The 15,652-nt window shown below is 39.5% G+C and overlaps 1 protein-coding gene across 3 annotated transcripts in view; it reads right to left on the reverse strand.

Annotated features, from left to right (window-relative positions):
• Positions 1 to 15,652, reverse strand: part of snx25 (sorting nexin 25) — a 208,382-nt gene that overhangs the window by 110,360 nt on the left and 82,370 nt on the right. For all 3 annotated transcript variants that reach the window (XM_048527573.2, XM_048527575.1, XM_048527574.1), the window contains one exon: positions 12,800 to 13,016. In XM_048527573.2, the coding sequence (XP_048383530.1) occupies positions 12,800 to 13,016 (217 nt within the window). The remainder of the gene's footprint in view (positions 1 to 12,799; positions 13,017 to 15,652) is intronic.

Genomic DNA, 15,652 nt, shown 5'->3' on the forward strand with positions numbered 1-15,652 from the left:
GATGAAGTATAATGCGTAAGAACAAAGCACTTTAGCAGGAAGAAAAGAAGTGCACTATGTTACTTAAATAACAAAAGATGCAAGAGATCAGAGGCACACAGGAATCGGACTATCCCGATACATGAATCGAAGACATAGCATGGAGGTACAATAGTGATTAACAAGGCAAATGAGCAATATCATTTATTGAAAGAGAATCAGACTATAAATGATGTTTTACTAAAGTGATACAGGACTTTAGTAAGACCACATGTGAATTTGTCGCTGCAATTTTGACCTCTTTCTTTAAAGGAAGGATGGCAATGTAGTAAAAGTAGTTCAGAAAAGGTCGATACCTGGCATGGCAAAGGTAGATAGTGTGGGCCTGTACGCACTGAAGTTCAGAAGAAAGCAGCTGAGGCCAAAACATCGTAGAATTTCAATACGGTGTATGTGGCACTTAGGGCTAAAAGGATCAAAGGACATGGGGGGAGAAAAACAGGCCAAGGCTATTGAGTTGGATTATCAATCATGATTATAATGAGTGGGGAAGCAGGCTCAAAAGGGGTGAATGGCCTACACCTGCTCCTACTTCCTATGTTTCTAAACGGAATCATAAATGATCTTTCGTGTACTTGATCGGGTGGATTTTCAAAAGATGTTTCCACTTTTGGGAGGGACAGAGCAAGGGTAGATGGTTTAAAATCAAAGAGCTGTCTATTTAAGACACCAATGAGAGTTGAGAGTTGAAAGTCTATGCAATTTTCTTCCCCAGAGTATACAGTGAACATTATTGATCACTTAAGGCAAAGGCAAACAGATTCTTAACTAATTAAGTCAAAGTTATCAGGGCAGCTAGTATTTGGAATTGTAGCCACTATCAGATCAGCTATGATGTTAATGTATGGCAGAGTGAGCTCAAGGGACCAAATGATCTATACTTGCTTCTCACTGATACGTTCATAGGCATAAAAAGGGACAAAAACATGTAGACAAGCAATATAAAAATGTGGAAAACTAGATTTTACATACGTAGAAATTTAGAGCTTTTTACACAATATTATACACTTATTTTTAATAGCATTAATATTATTTAATATTGTTATTAAATATTTGAATGAAGTTTTTTTTCGAATGTGTATTTGAAGGCTTTTCATATCATCTTCACAAAATTTCATGAGGGCGACAACACCATTCATGGAAAACTGCAACAAATTTCATTAACAATGTGTCGAATACAAATATCCGGATGAGAGTGCCTTCAACCTTCAAATGAGTCTTCAAACTCCTGTTTGAAGGAGGAATCAAACATTGATTTTGGTAACCTCGGGATTTCTCAAAGCGCTGTATAACTCAGAAATGTCTTCATTTTTAAAAAAAACACATTTAATTCAAGGCCAAAGTCTTACAAACGTCAATTAAATAATGGTCAAATAATTTGTTTTAATGATATTGATTGTCACATGAACATTGGCCAGGACACCAAGTGAACTCCCCAGCTCTTCTGTATTATAACATGGTATCTTTTACGTCTACAAATTGCAGGTAGGGTCTCATTCAACATTCCACGCAAAAAAAAAATCTCCATATTGCAGCACACAATGGCAAACAGTCATATGGTAAACTCTAGCTTTGGGCATGGAAAAAGAAACCTATTAGTATAGGAGGATCCATTTGGCCCAATTTGCTTGCTCGGACTGAGAAAAGGATGATCTTGCTTGATGCCATTTGCAAATGTTTTGTTAGTAGATTGGAAGTCAGAAACCTCAAGACTTAGAAGTGAATGTGTGATGAATAGATCCAAAGTGAATGCCAAAACAAGCCAAGTGATTTCAAGAGTTACCAACCATCTGTAGGTACTTCAGTTAAAAGGAAGGGAAGAGCAAGAGATTGTGACCAGCAACATCTTCCCCCACCCTTCCATCTCTGCATCTCTCTCCTCATTTGGAAGCACAAGAAAAAAGAAATTTTATTGAGGTTTATGGCCACTGTTCTATAGTTTGGCCTGCATATCCCTGTCTAGCCCTATTTACAAGGTGCTTTGGAACTTTGTAGTAGCCGGTGTTACTGATGCATGGAAAGGAGGAGGAAAAGTCACTCCGTAGTTGAACAAGGCACAGATAAAAGTGTTTCAAAACCACTGGCGGTAGGAGAGTGGCAGAAAAGTACCAATATGGGATAGTATGACAAAGAATTGGGTGTGGCATGTGAAGCTCAACTCCGGATAAGCCATCATACACACACTGTATCCTGAAGCACAGTGACGAAGAAATAGCAAGAAGGGAAAAGTCAATATAAAATTTAACTCCCAAGCAAGTGCCGGTCTCGGTTAACAATAAAAATAAATCTTAAAGAGTAATGTTTTAATTTCTTGATCAGAATTATAAAATGTTGACTCAGATTAAGGAAATAAGGTTCAGTCTTGCTAAGGAAACAATCCAGCTACTAAAAAGTGATAGACACAATGACATGTACTGCAAACAAAAGTCAGCTACTGCACAGGAAAGTTAGCCCAATTAAAATTTATTCCAGTCCTTTGTCTCTTTCATCCAGTAGCATTCAAGATTATGTATTATAATCTTACAGTTTGTATACTACCATTGTTACAGAGTCATGGAATTGTACAGCATGGAAACAGACGTTTTGATTCAACTTGTCCGTGTCGGCCCCTATTCCTCTAAGCCCTTCCTAATCATATACCCATCCAGATGCCTTATAAATATTGCAATTATACCAGCTTCCACCACTTCCCCTTCGAAATATGCATCAACCTCTGTGCACCATCTTCTGAGTTGCCCCTCAGATCCTTTTTATATCTTTTCCCTATTACTGCTATTTAAGGTTTAAGGTAACGTCTTACTTTGTACAATTTGAACAGAGTGCCTTCCAAAGAAATTTAAACTAAGAACTAACCACAACGCTTGGCAGCAACTCACCCCATCCCATACTAAGTAAGTGTCTCAGCCAGATAGGCAGAGCTATTGAACACTTCACTGGCCACAGGTGAGGTGCCAGATGACTGGAGAATAGCTAATACGGGTCCGTTGTTTAAGGAGGGCAGCAGGGATATGCCAGATAATTATGGTGCATGACTCAATGACTCTACGACAAAAGATCAGACACTCAACTACTTCACAGCACGGAATCAATAGAATTACTACCTCAGTCAGAAGATGGTCTCATTTTCACTAATTACAATTCCCTGAATGAGGTAATAGGACCTACAAATGAATGGACAAACTCGATCACAACCATACTCCTTTGAGCTCAAAAGGTGGGGCTTGACAAAAATCCATCATGCAATTCCATCTCACATATATTTCTAGAAATCTATTCAGAAATGAGAAAGGCTTTTTTTTATTCATTACAAGAGGTGAGCATCACTGGCTAGGCCAGTATTATTGACTAAACCTAACTGCCTTCAAAAGAGGAGGTAGAGAGTTGCTTTCTTGAACCTCCATAGTTCATGGTGGCGTAGGTACACCCATAGTACTGTTCGGAAGAAAGTTCCAGGATTTTGATTCAGTGACAACAAAGGAACAGTGAAATACTTCCAAACGACAAGTGGTGTGGAGGCATACTTGCAGGTCACAATGTTTCCATGTACCTGCTGTCCTTGGTCTTCTAGATGGTAGTCTTGCTTTTGGAACGTGCTGTTGAAGGAACCATGGTAGGTTGCTGCAGTGCATTTTGTAGGTAACGCACACTGCTGCCAACACATATTGGTGGTGGAATGTGTCATTTTGCTCATTGTTTGGCTTCAGATTCTAAAATTCGTGGAATCACAAATCTGATCCTATAAAAGCAGAAGCAGGTCTATTGTTCCTTTGATTCAAACACAACAGACACTCCCGAAATTCCCGAAAGGTCTTCTTATTCTTATGCTGTAGTCAAATCTGTATCCAGGTTAGCCTGAAGCTGCTGGTGACATGATTAAGCACAGCTCCACTCACAGAATAGACATGAAAAGGCACACAGTAGCCACAGTAAATCCACAGTACAAAGGAGAAAGTTGAGTAACATTGAGGTCCTAGTAAAGAAGAGCTCTTCCACTCATTGCTAAAGTTATTCCTTGCTCTGGTGTCTAGAGACAAGGATAGGACGTAGTACTGAATGAAGGATACGACACAGTACTGAATGCTGCAGCTAAAAAGTGATACTGCCAGCTATGTGAGCCAAAAAATGGAGTGCAAGTGAAGAGGCCAAGCTAGATAGAACAACGAAAGGAAACTAAATACATTGAAGCAAGAGGAAGCCATGGGACAAGTTGACTGGAATTACAATAATGGTTGCATCCTCCAGATGTTTCCTTTCCTGCACCTAGAAATTCCAAAAAATTTATAAAAAGGTTTATCCTATGTGATGAATATGTTTAGTATAAAACTTCTGTAAATTGAATTTTTTTAAAACAGAGGCATGTGGATTTTAAATCAGTTCTGAGAAGATAGTTGCTCTTTTAAAGTTGGACAGTCATTTAGAACAATGACCCATGTATAATCACACACATTTAGCTATGATCTTTTAATTTCATCTGTTGTGCAATAGATCTGTTTATGAAAGAATCACCGTAGCCTCATTTTAACGTGATTCAATTATGAGCTATCATACCCAAATGTAAAAATTCTAAGCTATCAAATCAACTTTCATTCTAGAATCTGACTTGGCCAATCTTACAATCAGCTAGGATCATAACATTTGGGTGCGATAGTATGTTTGAATGAGTTCTCGTGTGCATTTTTTTTGTCACCTTGTCTTATAAGTTGACAGCACAAAAGGATATGATTCAGCCCATCATGTGACTGCACCAAGCAATTGCTTTTCATTCCACATCCATGCTCTTGGCCTCCAAGGCCTCCATCCTCAGGTAATCACCCAACTCCCTTATAAAATAACGTACAGAGTCAACTTTCAGCATCTTTTCAGGTAGAGCATTCCAGGCCTTGACAACCCACGGTGGGAAAAGAAAATCCCCATCCCCTCAAGAACTGTTTTCTGGTTCAACAGATTATTTCCCCCCCAACAGACGACTCAACTTTATGCGTATTTTCACAAAGGTTTCAGGTGAATTTTTCTTAAGCAACTCACTTCTCCAAAGTTCGATCCACTGGTAGTAGCAATACAAAAATATTTTTCTAGAATAAAAAGAACTGCAGATGCTGAAGATCTGGAACAAAATCAAACAAACTTTACTCATTTATACTCTCCTCCCATTCACTTCGTATATCAAAGTACTTCTTGAAGAGGTGTTGATGAAAACAGAATTCTCAAGTGTTTAAAAAGGTAAGAACATTTGAAAACAGAAAAAACATGAAATTAAATGAAAGGGAAATACACAACTATCTTCTTCAAAATGTCATTATAGAAGTGTAGAACTAAGCAGTCAGATTCTGCAATATTCCATTATTTTATTAAATATATTACGTAATTGTCAGTGTTATTTAGCAATTGAGATCATGGCTGATCTGATGTTCCACGACTTCATTTGTCCCCATAACCCTTGTCTTTGTACCGATTAGAAAAATCTTAACATCTCAGTCTCTACCGCCTCTGCTGAAAAGAATGCCACAAATTCACCTCTGTCTCGAAGAAAAAAAATTCTCCTCATCACTATCTTAAATGTCTCTGTCTCAAACCCCTCATTCTGAAATTATGGCCTCTGGTTGTAGACTCTCCGAGAAGGGAAAATTGCCTTTCCGCATGTATGGCAGCTTTCTAATCTTCTGAGACTTTTCCAGAATCGAAAGATTGTTGGGAGATTATCACTGGAGCTATTTCTTTTAATATCCTTGGATGCATTTCATCAGGTCCAGGGATTTATCAAACTTTTGCCACTATCAGCTTCCCCAGGATTTTTCTCTAGTTAGTTATTGTATTAATTTTCTCCTGTCCTTTTAATGTTAATATTTATAAATTTGAAATGCTATTCATGTCTTCGAGTGTGAGGACTGATGTAAAGCATTTACTGTGACACCCACCTTTTCCTGGTTTTTAATCATAGGAACTCTAACTTCAATCTCATGCAACTGACGGTTAATAAATGAATTGGCTCGACTTTAGATAGAATAAGGGACAATCACAGCAATCAGTCTATCAATTAGTGCAGTTGTGTGAATGAAAAACAGCTGTTTTCATATCTAACTAATGGAGTTCTTTGAGTTTCAAAGTCATCATATCAGATTGCAAACACTCATTGTTTTTCTCTTCTCCAAGGGTGCTGTTCGATTTGCCGAGTTTCTCCAGCGCTGTTTTTTTTTTAATTTAGATTTCTTGCCTCTGCTTGGCTTATAACAATATTGCATTTTTAATGGTTTTAAAACCAATTAGCAAAGATTTCCATCAAAACAGTTTGGTGTCATAACACAAGATACGCTAGGTGATGAACACCATAAGACCACAAGATTAGGAACAGAATAACCGCCCTCTGCAGACGTTACTCCTCAAAGTTCTGAAGAGTCATCTGTTCATCCTGAGGCTGTGCCCTGAGGTCCTATTCCCTCCTACTAGTGAAAACATCTTCTCCTCTCCAACTTTTATTCAGGCCTCTCAGTATTCTGTAAGTTTCAATGAGATCCCACTTCTTCCTTCCAAATTCTGTCAAGTACAAACCCAGATCCTCAACAACTCCTCATATGACAAGCTCTTCATCTCCAGGATCATTCTTGTAAACCCCCTCTGGACCCCCATCAAGTCCAGCACATCCTTCCATAAATATGGGGTGCAAACTGCCCATAATATTCCAAATGCGGTCTGATTGTTATACAGCCTCTGCGGTACATCTATGTTCTTGTATTATAACTCTTGAAATAAATTAATTCCGAAATAAATAAAACTCTGAATTTTCTCCTAGCTGCCAACCGAACCTTGATGTTAACCTTAAGAGAATCTGCAACTCAACTCCCAAGTCACTTTATGCTTCAGATTTTCAAAGCCTTTCCCTTCAAAAAAATAGTCTTGGCCTGTATTCCTCCCAAAGTGCATAATGTGACACTTTCACGCATTGTGTTCCACCTGCCAATTCTTAGCCTACTCTCTTAGCTTGTCCAAGTTCTTCTGCAGCCTCCACACTTCCTCAACACTGTCCGTCCGTCCCTCCACCTACCTTTAAGTCATCTGTAAACTTAGCAACAATGCCCTCAGTACTTTTGTCCAGATCATTAATGTATAACATGAATAGTTGTGGTCCTAACACTGACAACTGCGCATCTCCACTTGTCACTGGCTCCTATCCTGAAAAGAGTACCCTTTATCCCAACTCCCTGCCTCTGCCAGTCAGCCAATCCTCGATCCATATCAGTACCTTGCTCTGAACACCAAGCGCTCTTACATTATTCAGTATCCTCCCATGCAGTGCATTGTCAAACACCTTCTGGAAATCCAAACAGATCACGTTGACCAACTCTCCTTTGTCCAGATTTCTTGTTACCACCTCAAAGAGTTCTAACAACCTGTCAGGTTTGAGGTCCCTGGATGAAGCCATGTTAACTCAGCCTTATTTTATCATGCATTTCCAAATTTTCCTCATAGTCCAAAATCTTACAAACAACCTTGGCCAGGCTATCTGGTCTACAATTTCCTGTCTTCTACTTCCCACTTCCTACATGTGTTAAACAGGGGTGTTACATAAGCCATTTCCAATCCTCTGGGATCCTCCCCGATTCCAGTGATTCCCGAAAGATCATCAACATCTGCACAATCTTCCCAGCTTTCACCTTCAAAACTCTGGGTATACTCCCACTGGTCCAGATGACTTTGCTGCTTCAGACCTTTCAGCTTCCTCAGTACCTTCTCTTTAGTGATGGCTACCATACTCACCTCTGCCCCCAAATCTCAAAGTTCTGGTATGCGACTGGAGTCCTCCTCCATGAAGACTTGCAATCTGCTTTAATGTTACTAGCTAGTTCACCTTCGTATTTCATATTCTCTGCCACTCCTCCGCCCCCATTGTGGTTTTCTTTCCCCCCAAGAAAGGTTGTCTTCTGTTGGTGTTTAAAAGGTTTCTTAATTCCTTGATTTCTCACTAATCTTCACCACATTGGAGGGGTTTTCTTTTGCTTTTATGCTGTCCCTGACTTCCTTATCAGCCTTGGTTGTCTCATCCTCCACTTAGGACGTTTCTTCTCTCTTGGGATGAATTTCTGCCATGTCTCCCGAGTTACCCCCAGAAATTCCTGCCATTGCCGCTGCACTGTCTCCCCTGCTAGGTTAATCAACACTGACCAGCTCCTCACCTCATGAATAATACCATTACACCAGATTCCAGCTTCTCCCTCTCAAACTGCAGGGTGAAATTTCTCATAGTATGATCACTGCTTCCTATGGTTCCTTCACCGTCGCTCCTTAATCAAGCCTGCCTCATCACGCATCACCAAATTCAGAATATCTGTTCCATAGAGGACTGTAACACAAGCTGCATAAATAAACATTTCGTATACACTTTCCGCAAATTCCTTTAAGGAGTCACTAACAACCTGATTTTCCCAAACCATGTGCATATTGAAGTCACCCATGATTACTGTAATAGAAAAGGTGCTATCTCATGACTTATTTTCTGCCCCACATCTGACTACACCAGGAGGCTTGTCAACAACTCCCATCAGGATCCTTATCTCATTTGCAAATCTTCAACTCTACCCACACAGATTCTACACCTTCTGATTCTATATTGCTTCTTGCTATCCATTTAATTTCAATTCTTACCAAACATGCAACTACGCTCCCCTCTGCCCGTACTTCTGGTAGGATGCACATCCTTGGATACTTGTTCCCAGCCCCATTCTCCTTGAAGTCATGTCTGTGATACCCACAATATTATGGGGATAAGGCAGGAACAGGATACTGATTGTGGATGATCAGTCATGATCATAATGAATGGTGGTACTGGCTCAAAGGGCCGAATGGCCTACTCCTGCACCTATTGTCTATATTGTGTATAATATTGTTCCTGCAAATAACAATCTGCACTACTTGTTTAACTTACCTTGGACATTTAAGTACAATACCCTCAGCACTGTGTTGACTGCTCTCCTTCTCATAGTTGTCCCCTTATGTGCCTGAAGTTAGATTCCTAACCTTATGGGGGGAGGCAGTGGCCTAGTGGTATTATCACTAGACTGATAATCCAGAGACCTGGATAATGTTCTGGGGACCCAGATTCAAATCCTACCATGACAGATGGTGGAATTTGAATTCAATAAAAAAAATCTGAAATTAAGAATCTAATGATGACCGTGAATCCAATGTCAATTGTCGGAAAAACTCATCTGGTTCACTAATGTCTTTTAAGGGAGGAAACCGCTATTCTTAGCTGGTCTGGCCTATATGTGGCTCCAGACCCACAGCAATGTGATTAAACTGCCCTCTGGGCAATACATGCTGCCTGGTCAGTGGCAGCCTCATCCCATGACTGAGCAAAGGAAAAAAAAAAATCACACAGTCTGTCCTATTACTTGTTCTGGAAACTGCAATGGCCTCCCCTTTAACATTTTCTATGAAACTTAACCCATCCCCCTAACCATTTGCCAAGATAGCACAAAAAAACTGCATGTTTTGGAGATAGGTTATCACCACTTTTCTATCCACCAAATCTTACAAACACCATGAGATCAAAATATTCCAAACACAGAGAGCTGTAACAGAAAGGAAAATGCTCACCCTAAGAATTGTTCAATTCACCAAAGTTCTGGCCCCCACCCAATGGGAAAAACAGTGATCAGTATTTTAACCAACATTTACTTCTCAGGACCCTTGCTATCTTAGTTGAACTATTTTTAGGCTTCTTCAAAACATTACTGCGAAATACTCAACAGATAAATCCAACAGCAACACAAATAAAGTAGGCCACAACCTGAATCAAGTGTATGACTCTATAACTAAGTGGGAAACCTGCAAAATGAACTGAAAAGACTTAAGGACAATTTTCTTGCAATAACTGTAATTAGCGCAGAATGACAAGGTATACCCTAAAAAGAACATATCACCCGAAAACATAGCAGTTCAAAGGCAGACAGCTTCACTCCAGGCGATCTCTTGGCATCCATTAAGAAGAGAGTATGAAAGAATTACTACTCCCTTACAAATAAGATAAAATCTATGGCAACACTATGACCACAACTCAGGAAAGACTCAGGAAACGGTCAATAAAATAATATAGTGTAATACTGTAAAAGCAAACTGGGGAAATTAACCAAAATTTCTTGTGATCATGCATGCAGTAAATCAGAATATGTTTTAAAATGGTGCGACTTAGGGAGCCTTTGTACTTAGATATTGTGGTGGTGATTTTTTTTGGGGTCAGCGTGGCGGTAGGAATGCTCCATCCCAAAGAAGGTTCTGCGTCCTTGTCAATTCCTCCATCACTGCTCCCGGCCCCTCAATTTTTAATCTAAGTTTAGATTGTGCATATTGCCAACGTAAAAGGTCAATTAAAGCATAGAAGTAAATATAAATAGGTTTTAAAAATTAGAGTAAAAATGAACTAATGTGTGTGATGCTGTGAACATGAATAACAAGTCCATAGGTGATGAATAAACAAGAGATACATGACTGAAGGGGTCCTGGCTAAGAAATGAAGGTGGCGGCAATAACAACAGATTAAGCCCAGAGCCCTAATATGTGGCACGATCTCTTAAAAAGAAAGAGTATTTATAGGAATGTAAAGTAAAATGCATGGAATCTCATGATTAAGTTTCATGACTTTTGGGATAATTATTTCTACTTCTTTAGTTAGTTACATACACGTGTTCCAGTAAGAAGTAAATATCATAGCATAAATCACTGCCACTTCATGAACTTAGTGATAAAAGCCAAATAATGTGAATGCTGCAGATCTGGAACAGAAACAAAAAAGAGAGTGCTGGAGAAACTTGGTAGATCTGGCAGCATCTGTGAGAAAAGAAACAGAAATAACTTTTTAAGTCCAATAGGACATTCTTTGGAGCATTTTAAATCCAGTACAATTCTCCTTGGACAGGAAACTTAACATTGATTTCTTTACCATGGGGGAAGGGAGTGACAGTAATAATATCATTAGGCTAGTAATCCAAAACCCCAGATTCATTTTAAAAATGGAATAAACTGCAGATGCTGTAAATTAGAAACAAAAACAGAAATTGCTGGAAAAGCTCAGCAGGTCTGGCAACATCTGTGGAGAAAAATCAGTCCTAACATTTCAGAACTGAGCAAGGGCCACTCGATCTGAAATGTTAACACTGATTTCTCTCCACAGATGCTGCCAGATCTGCTGAGCTTTTCCAGCAATTTGTTTTGGCTCAGATTAATTTTCTAGAGACAGTCATTTCCTGCCACAGCAAATAGCGAAATTTGACCTCGATAAAAATCTGTCCTTAAATGCTAGCCTGATGCCTATCATGTAACCAGTGTCATAAAAATGCTTTTGGTTCACCATCATCCTTTCAGGAAAACAATTGTTATCCTTACCTAACTGGCCTACACGTCTCTCCAGACCACAGAAACATGATTAACTCAAGTGTCTTTACCATGATCTAGAAAGCTATTCAACTGCATAAAATCACTTACAAATCTTCAAAAAGAAAGAATAACACCCTACAGACCACTTGGTATCCATCTCACCACAGGAAAAGACAACAGTAAACAGTCTGTTAACCCCAGAATGTCATCCTTACCAACATGTGGGGGCTTACGTCAATCTTGGGAGAGCTGTTTCACAGGCCAGTCATAGACACACTCTCAGAATCACACCAGAGGCACAGTTCTATATTAATGGCAAGGAGCTGCCCCGAGTGTCCTCAACATTGACCTCTGTCACTGAGTCAAATGTGAGAAAATCTTCTAAGATGCTTTGTAGACACAATCAAAATCAATTAGCCTGAATCAAAGCAGCACATAAGTGACTAGGAGTGTGGAAAAATAGTTGGTCTTACTGAAGGGAGAAATGTGCAGAGGCAAGACAGATTACAGTCTAGATAGCTGAAGGCTCAGTATTCACATTAGACATGATTGAGGCTGCTTTAACAGGTCAGAACTGGAAGAAGCAGAATTGTCAGGGAATGAAGGAGGTTGTGGATAGGTGAGACAATGGAGGGATCTGAACAGAAGAATGAGAGTTTTATTTGAGAGTACACTGGCCCACTGCAAGACATCCCTCAGTTGCAATGAAAAATAATACTTTCTAAAGGATCATAATGAAAAAAAGAAACATTTTTCATAGATAAGAGATAATAGGAGCTGCAGATGCTGGAGAATCCTAGATCACAAGGTGTAGAGCTGGATGAACTCAGCTGGCCAAGCAGCATCATAGGAGCAGGAAACATTTTTCATACATCTATTGATCAAGATCGTGAGTACTACACGCACAAGTTAAAGAAATGTTTGTTAATTCTCTATTTGAGGGTGCCATTAAAGCCATTTATATTAGAACACCACTTATTAACTTAGCCAGAATATCAGCAAATCACGTTCCACACAGAAAGGATTTTATAGTTATCTTTTTGCGAACAAAATGAATGCTGAATAATTCCAACTCGCTGAGGTGGTTAACCTGAGCCATGGTTTGACCAATGGAATTACTTGTAGAGTAGCTAACCCAGACAGGAAATGAAATAGAATTTCTGCTCTAATGGATGAAGACAATAAAAGGGATCCAATAACAATGTCACATCTGGGCAAATTGGTGACACTGTTTTAACTCGAAGAAACCAATCAGGATCAGGACCAAGAGTAACAAATGTGCCATGTAACCACAATCTTGCAAAGATGATGGGCTTGCAGTAGGCTTGAGAAGGAACAAAAACAATTATTATGTCATTAAATATAAAGTACACATCTCAAATCAAACTTTTACCTTGTATTCGCTGCCTTGAGGTCACAGAAGTGAGTGAGTACAGTCCGGACCACATCATTACAAACCAATTTAACTATGTCAATGTTACTGAGTTGAATACGCAATTGCTTTGTCATTTCCCAGAAATCTTCGGAAAGCAAATGGTACAGATGTCCTTCATCTTTGCTGATCTTCACATACCAAGAAAGGATGTAATCCCTGTAGCTGTAGTCAAAAACTGAAAGACAAAATGATACAAGCTATGAGATTTTCTTGAATCTTGTACAGGTGATGCACAGCTTCTTAGTACTCTCCAAATATTATTTCATGCAAGTAATCAATTTCATTGGAAATTGTATTAAATAACCGGGTAATGGATTAAAATGACTTCACAAGCACATTTTCTCCAAAAGTAGAATGTAAGTCTAGCCTGGAGGGGAAAAACTGGAATCTTCTCCCAGATAAACAGCTGAAATGGTCCAAAAGATCCTGGAGAGTGTGCTGTTCTTGCAATCAAATCCTCTTGCCGACAGAAAGTCAACATGCCATTTGGCTTCCTAAATGACTGCCACAACTATATGTTTATAGCTTTCAAGGATATGTCAAAAGGGATCTTCTTTACGTAAAGACTTCACAGTTTTTCACCATTTAAGAAATACTCTGCAACTCCATTCCTCCTTCACACTTCTGCAGATTATATTTCACCTGCCACACTCTTGCCTACTAACACAGCCTGTACAAATCCCTGTGAAGCTTCGTTTTATTCTCTTGACAACCCACATTCCTTGGAAAATCACATTTGATTATCACATCCAAGTCATCGATATAGATTGTGAGGTGCTGTGGTCCAAACAGTTTTCCTTTGGTACTGCACTCATCACAGCCTGCCAATGAGAATGAACAATTGATTTATTCCCACACTCTTGTCTTCTTCTCATGAGTCAACCCTCAATCCGCATCAACACATTACCCATTATCTCATGTGCTCAAAATTTGGTTACTAACCTCATGTGGGGGTTCCTATTGACAGCACTGTGCAAATCTAACAGCCTCTTTAACTTTGTAATCTGTGTATACAAAGTAAACTAGCCATTCCAAACACAGCAGCCGCAATACAACACATCATCCAGGAGGTCCCCACAAAGTAAAAACTGATCTGATCGACATCACACACAGACGCAGTAAGGAAGATATTCAATTTAATTAGGAATTCACACTAAGTAAGCTAAACCCCAAAAGGTAATGAACTAATATGTACTTCCTATGCTAGATGAATAAACATCAGGTGGTGACCATGGACAGTGTATGCCTTAACTAGGCAACAAAATCCAGCCATGCCTTGCCTTGGACCAGAGTTAAGAGATATTGTTGGTTTTGGTTGTGACTTACAAAAAGAGTTGATACAGCTGACTTTACAGTAGGGCAGTATGCAAACTGCAAAATGTTGGAGAAGTCAGCATCCCAGCTGGTATTCCACCGCGAATCAGATAAGTACACTGCTTGTCAACTGCCACTTGTGTTATATTTGTTTTGATGACTTAATACATTTGAAAACCTAGTCTAAACACGCACATCTGGAGCGATTTTGGTAAGGCCCAGTATCTGACAATTAGCGATAAATTGGAATTCAGAATCAGTAATAAGAATGACCTCAAAACTAGAGGTCATGTGCTGAACACCCAAGCTGTTCTGTCAGTAATGACTGTTAAGCAGTGGTCTTTATTCACTGTAAATAGTCTGACACTGGAGACTGACTTAAGTCATTGCTCTCATCAAGCTGCAGCTGTTATCCTGTAACTGCTGTTCATCAAGGCTGACGTGCAGTTTACAATATCCAGGGTGTAAACTAATACCCTTCTATCACAGACATCGGACACACGTACACTCACCCTCAACACCATTCCACAGCATTAAGTAATATGTATTTTATAATTCATACAGTGACTTTAAAAACAATTGGCAGAGCCATATTTTTAATCTTACACAAATGCAGGCATGAATATATTCTCTCTATAAATACGTAGATCATGCCACCCCTCCAAGAATTTGGTGTTTTTTTTCTTCATTTCCTTTGGCCCACTCTTGGTGCTTATGTCCCAAGGTGTGGAATTTTCTTCCTGTCCCCATCCGCCTCTTTACCTCATTCTCCTCCTTTAAAATCGCTCTCTGTAGCCCATTTTCTGATAGCCTGGCCAAATCTGGAGCAGGTTCAATGGTTCATGGATTCAGCAAGTTGAATGTAATGGAAATAGGAACAGGAATAGGCCATTCAGCCCATCAAGCCTGCTCCGCCATTTAATGCACTAATGGCTGATTGATCACTTCAAGTCTTTTTACTTGCACTACCTCCATAACCTTTATATGCCACTGGTAATTAGAATTCTATCAACCTCTAATTTAAGCAGATTAAAAGGTTGAGCTTCCAAAGCCCTTTAAGGTGGAGAATTCCACCCATTCACAGTCCCGAAGTAAAAAAAAGACCATAATAATGGAAGGATTTCAGGATGAAATCACTCCAAACTAAATTGCGTCGAAGGCCACAAAGCCCATACAGATTCACAATGACCAGTGGCATAAAGGCATAAACGCGGCCACTGCAACGACTGCTGTGGTGCACTATTAGTTACAGGGTGCCTTCTGAAAATCCCTCCGTTATCCTAATTGTCCTTCAATTAGCTAGCCAATCTTTTATGCATGCTGACATTCAACCTCCAAAAGCAAAGACTGTTATAAGTAACTGAACGTGTAGCAATGCTCTGAAAATCCAAGCATATTATATCCACTGCTCCCCTTTATCCATCCCTCTTTTAACCTCAAAGAATGAGTAAATGTGTCAGGCATGAAGCCATGCTGCCTCTGCCTGATCGTATTACT

The sequence above is a fragment of the Stegostoma tigrinum genome, chromosome 3 (genome assembly GCF_030684315.1).
Source record: "Stegostoma tigrinum isolate sSteTig4 chromosome 3, sSteTig4.hap1, whole genome shotgun sequence".
Lineage (NCBI taxonomy): Eukaryota > Metazoa > Chordata > Chondrichthyes > Orectolobiformes > Stegostomatidae > Stegostoma > Stegostoma tigrinum.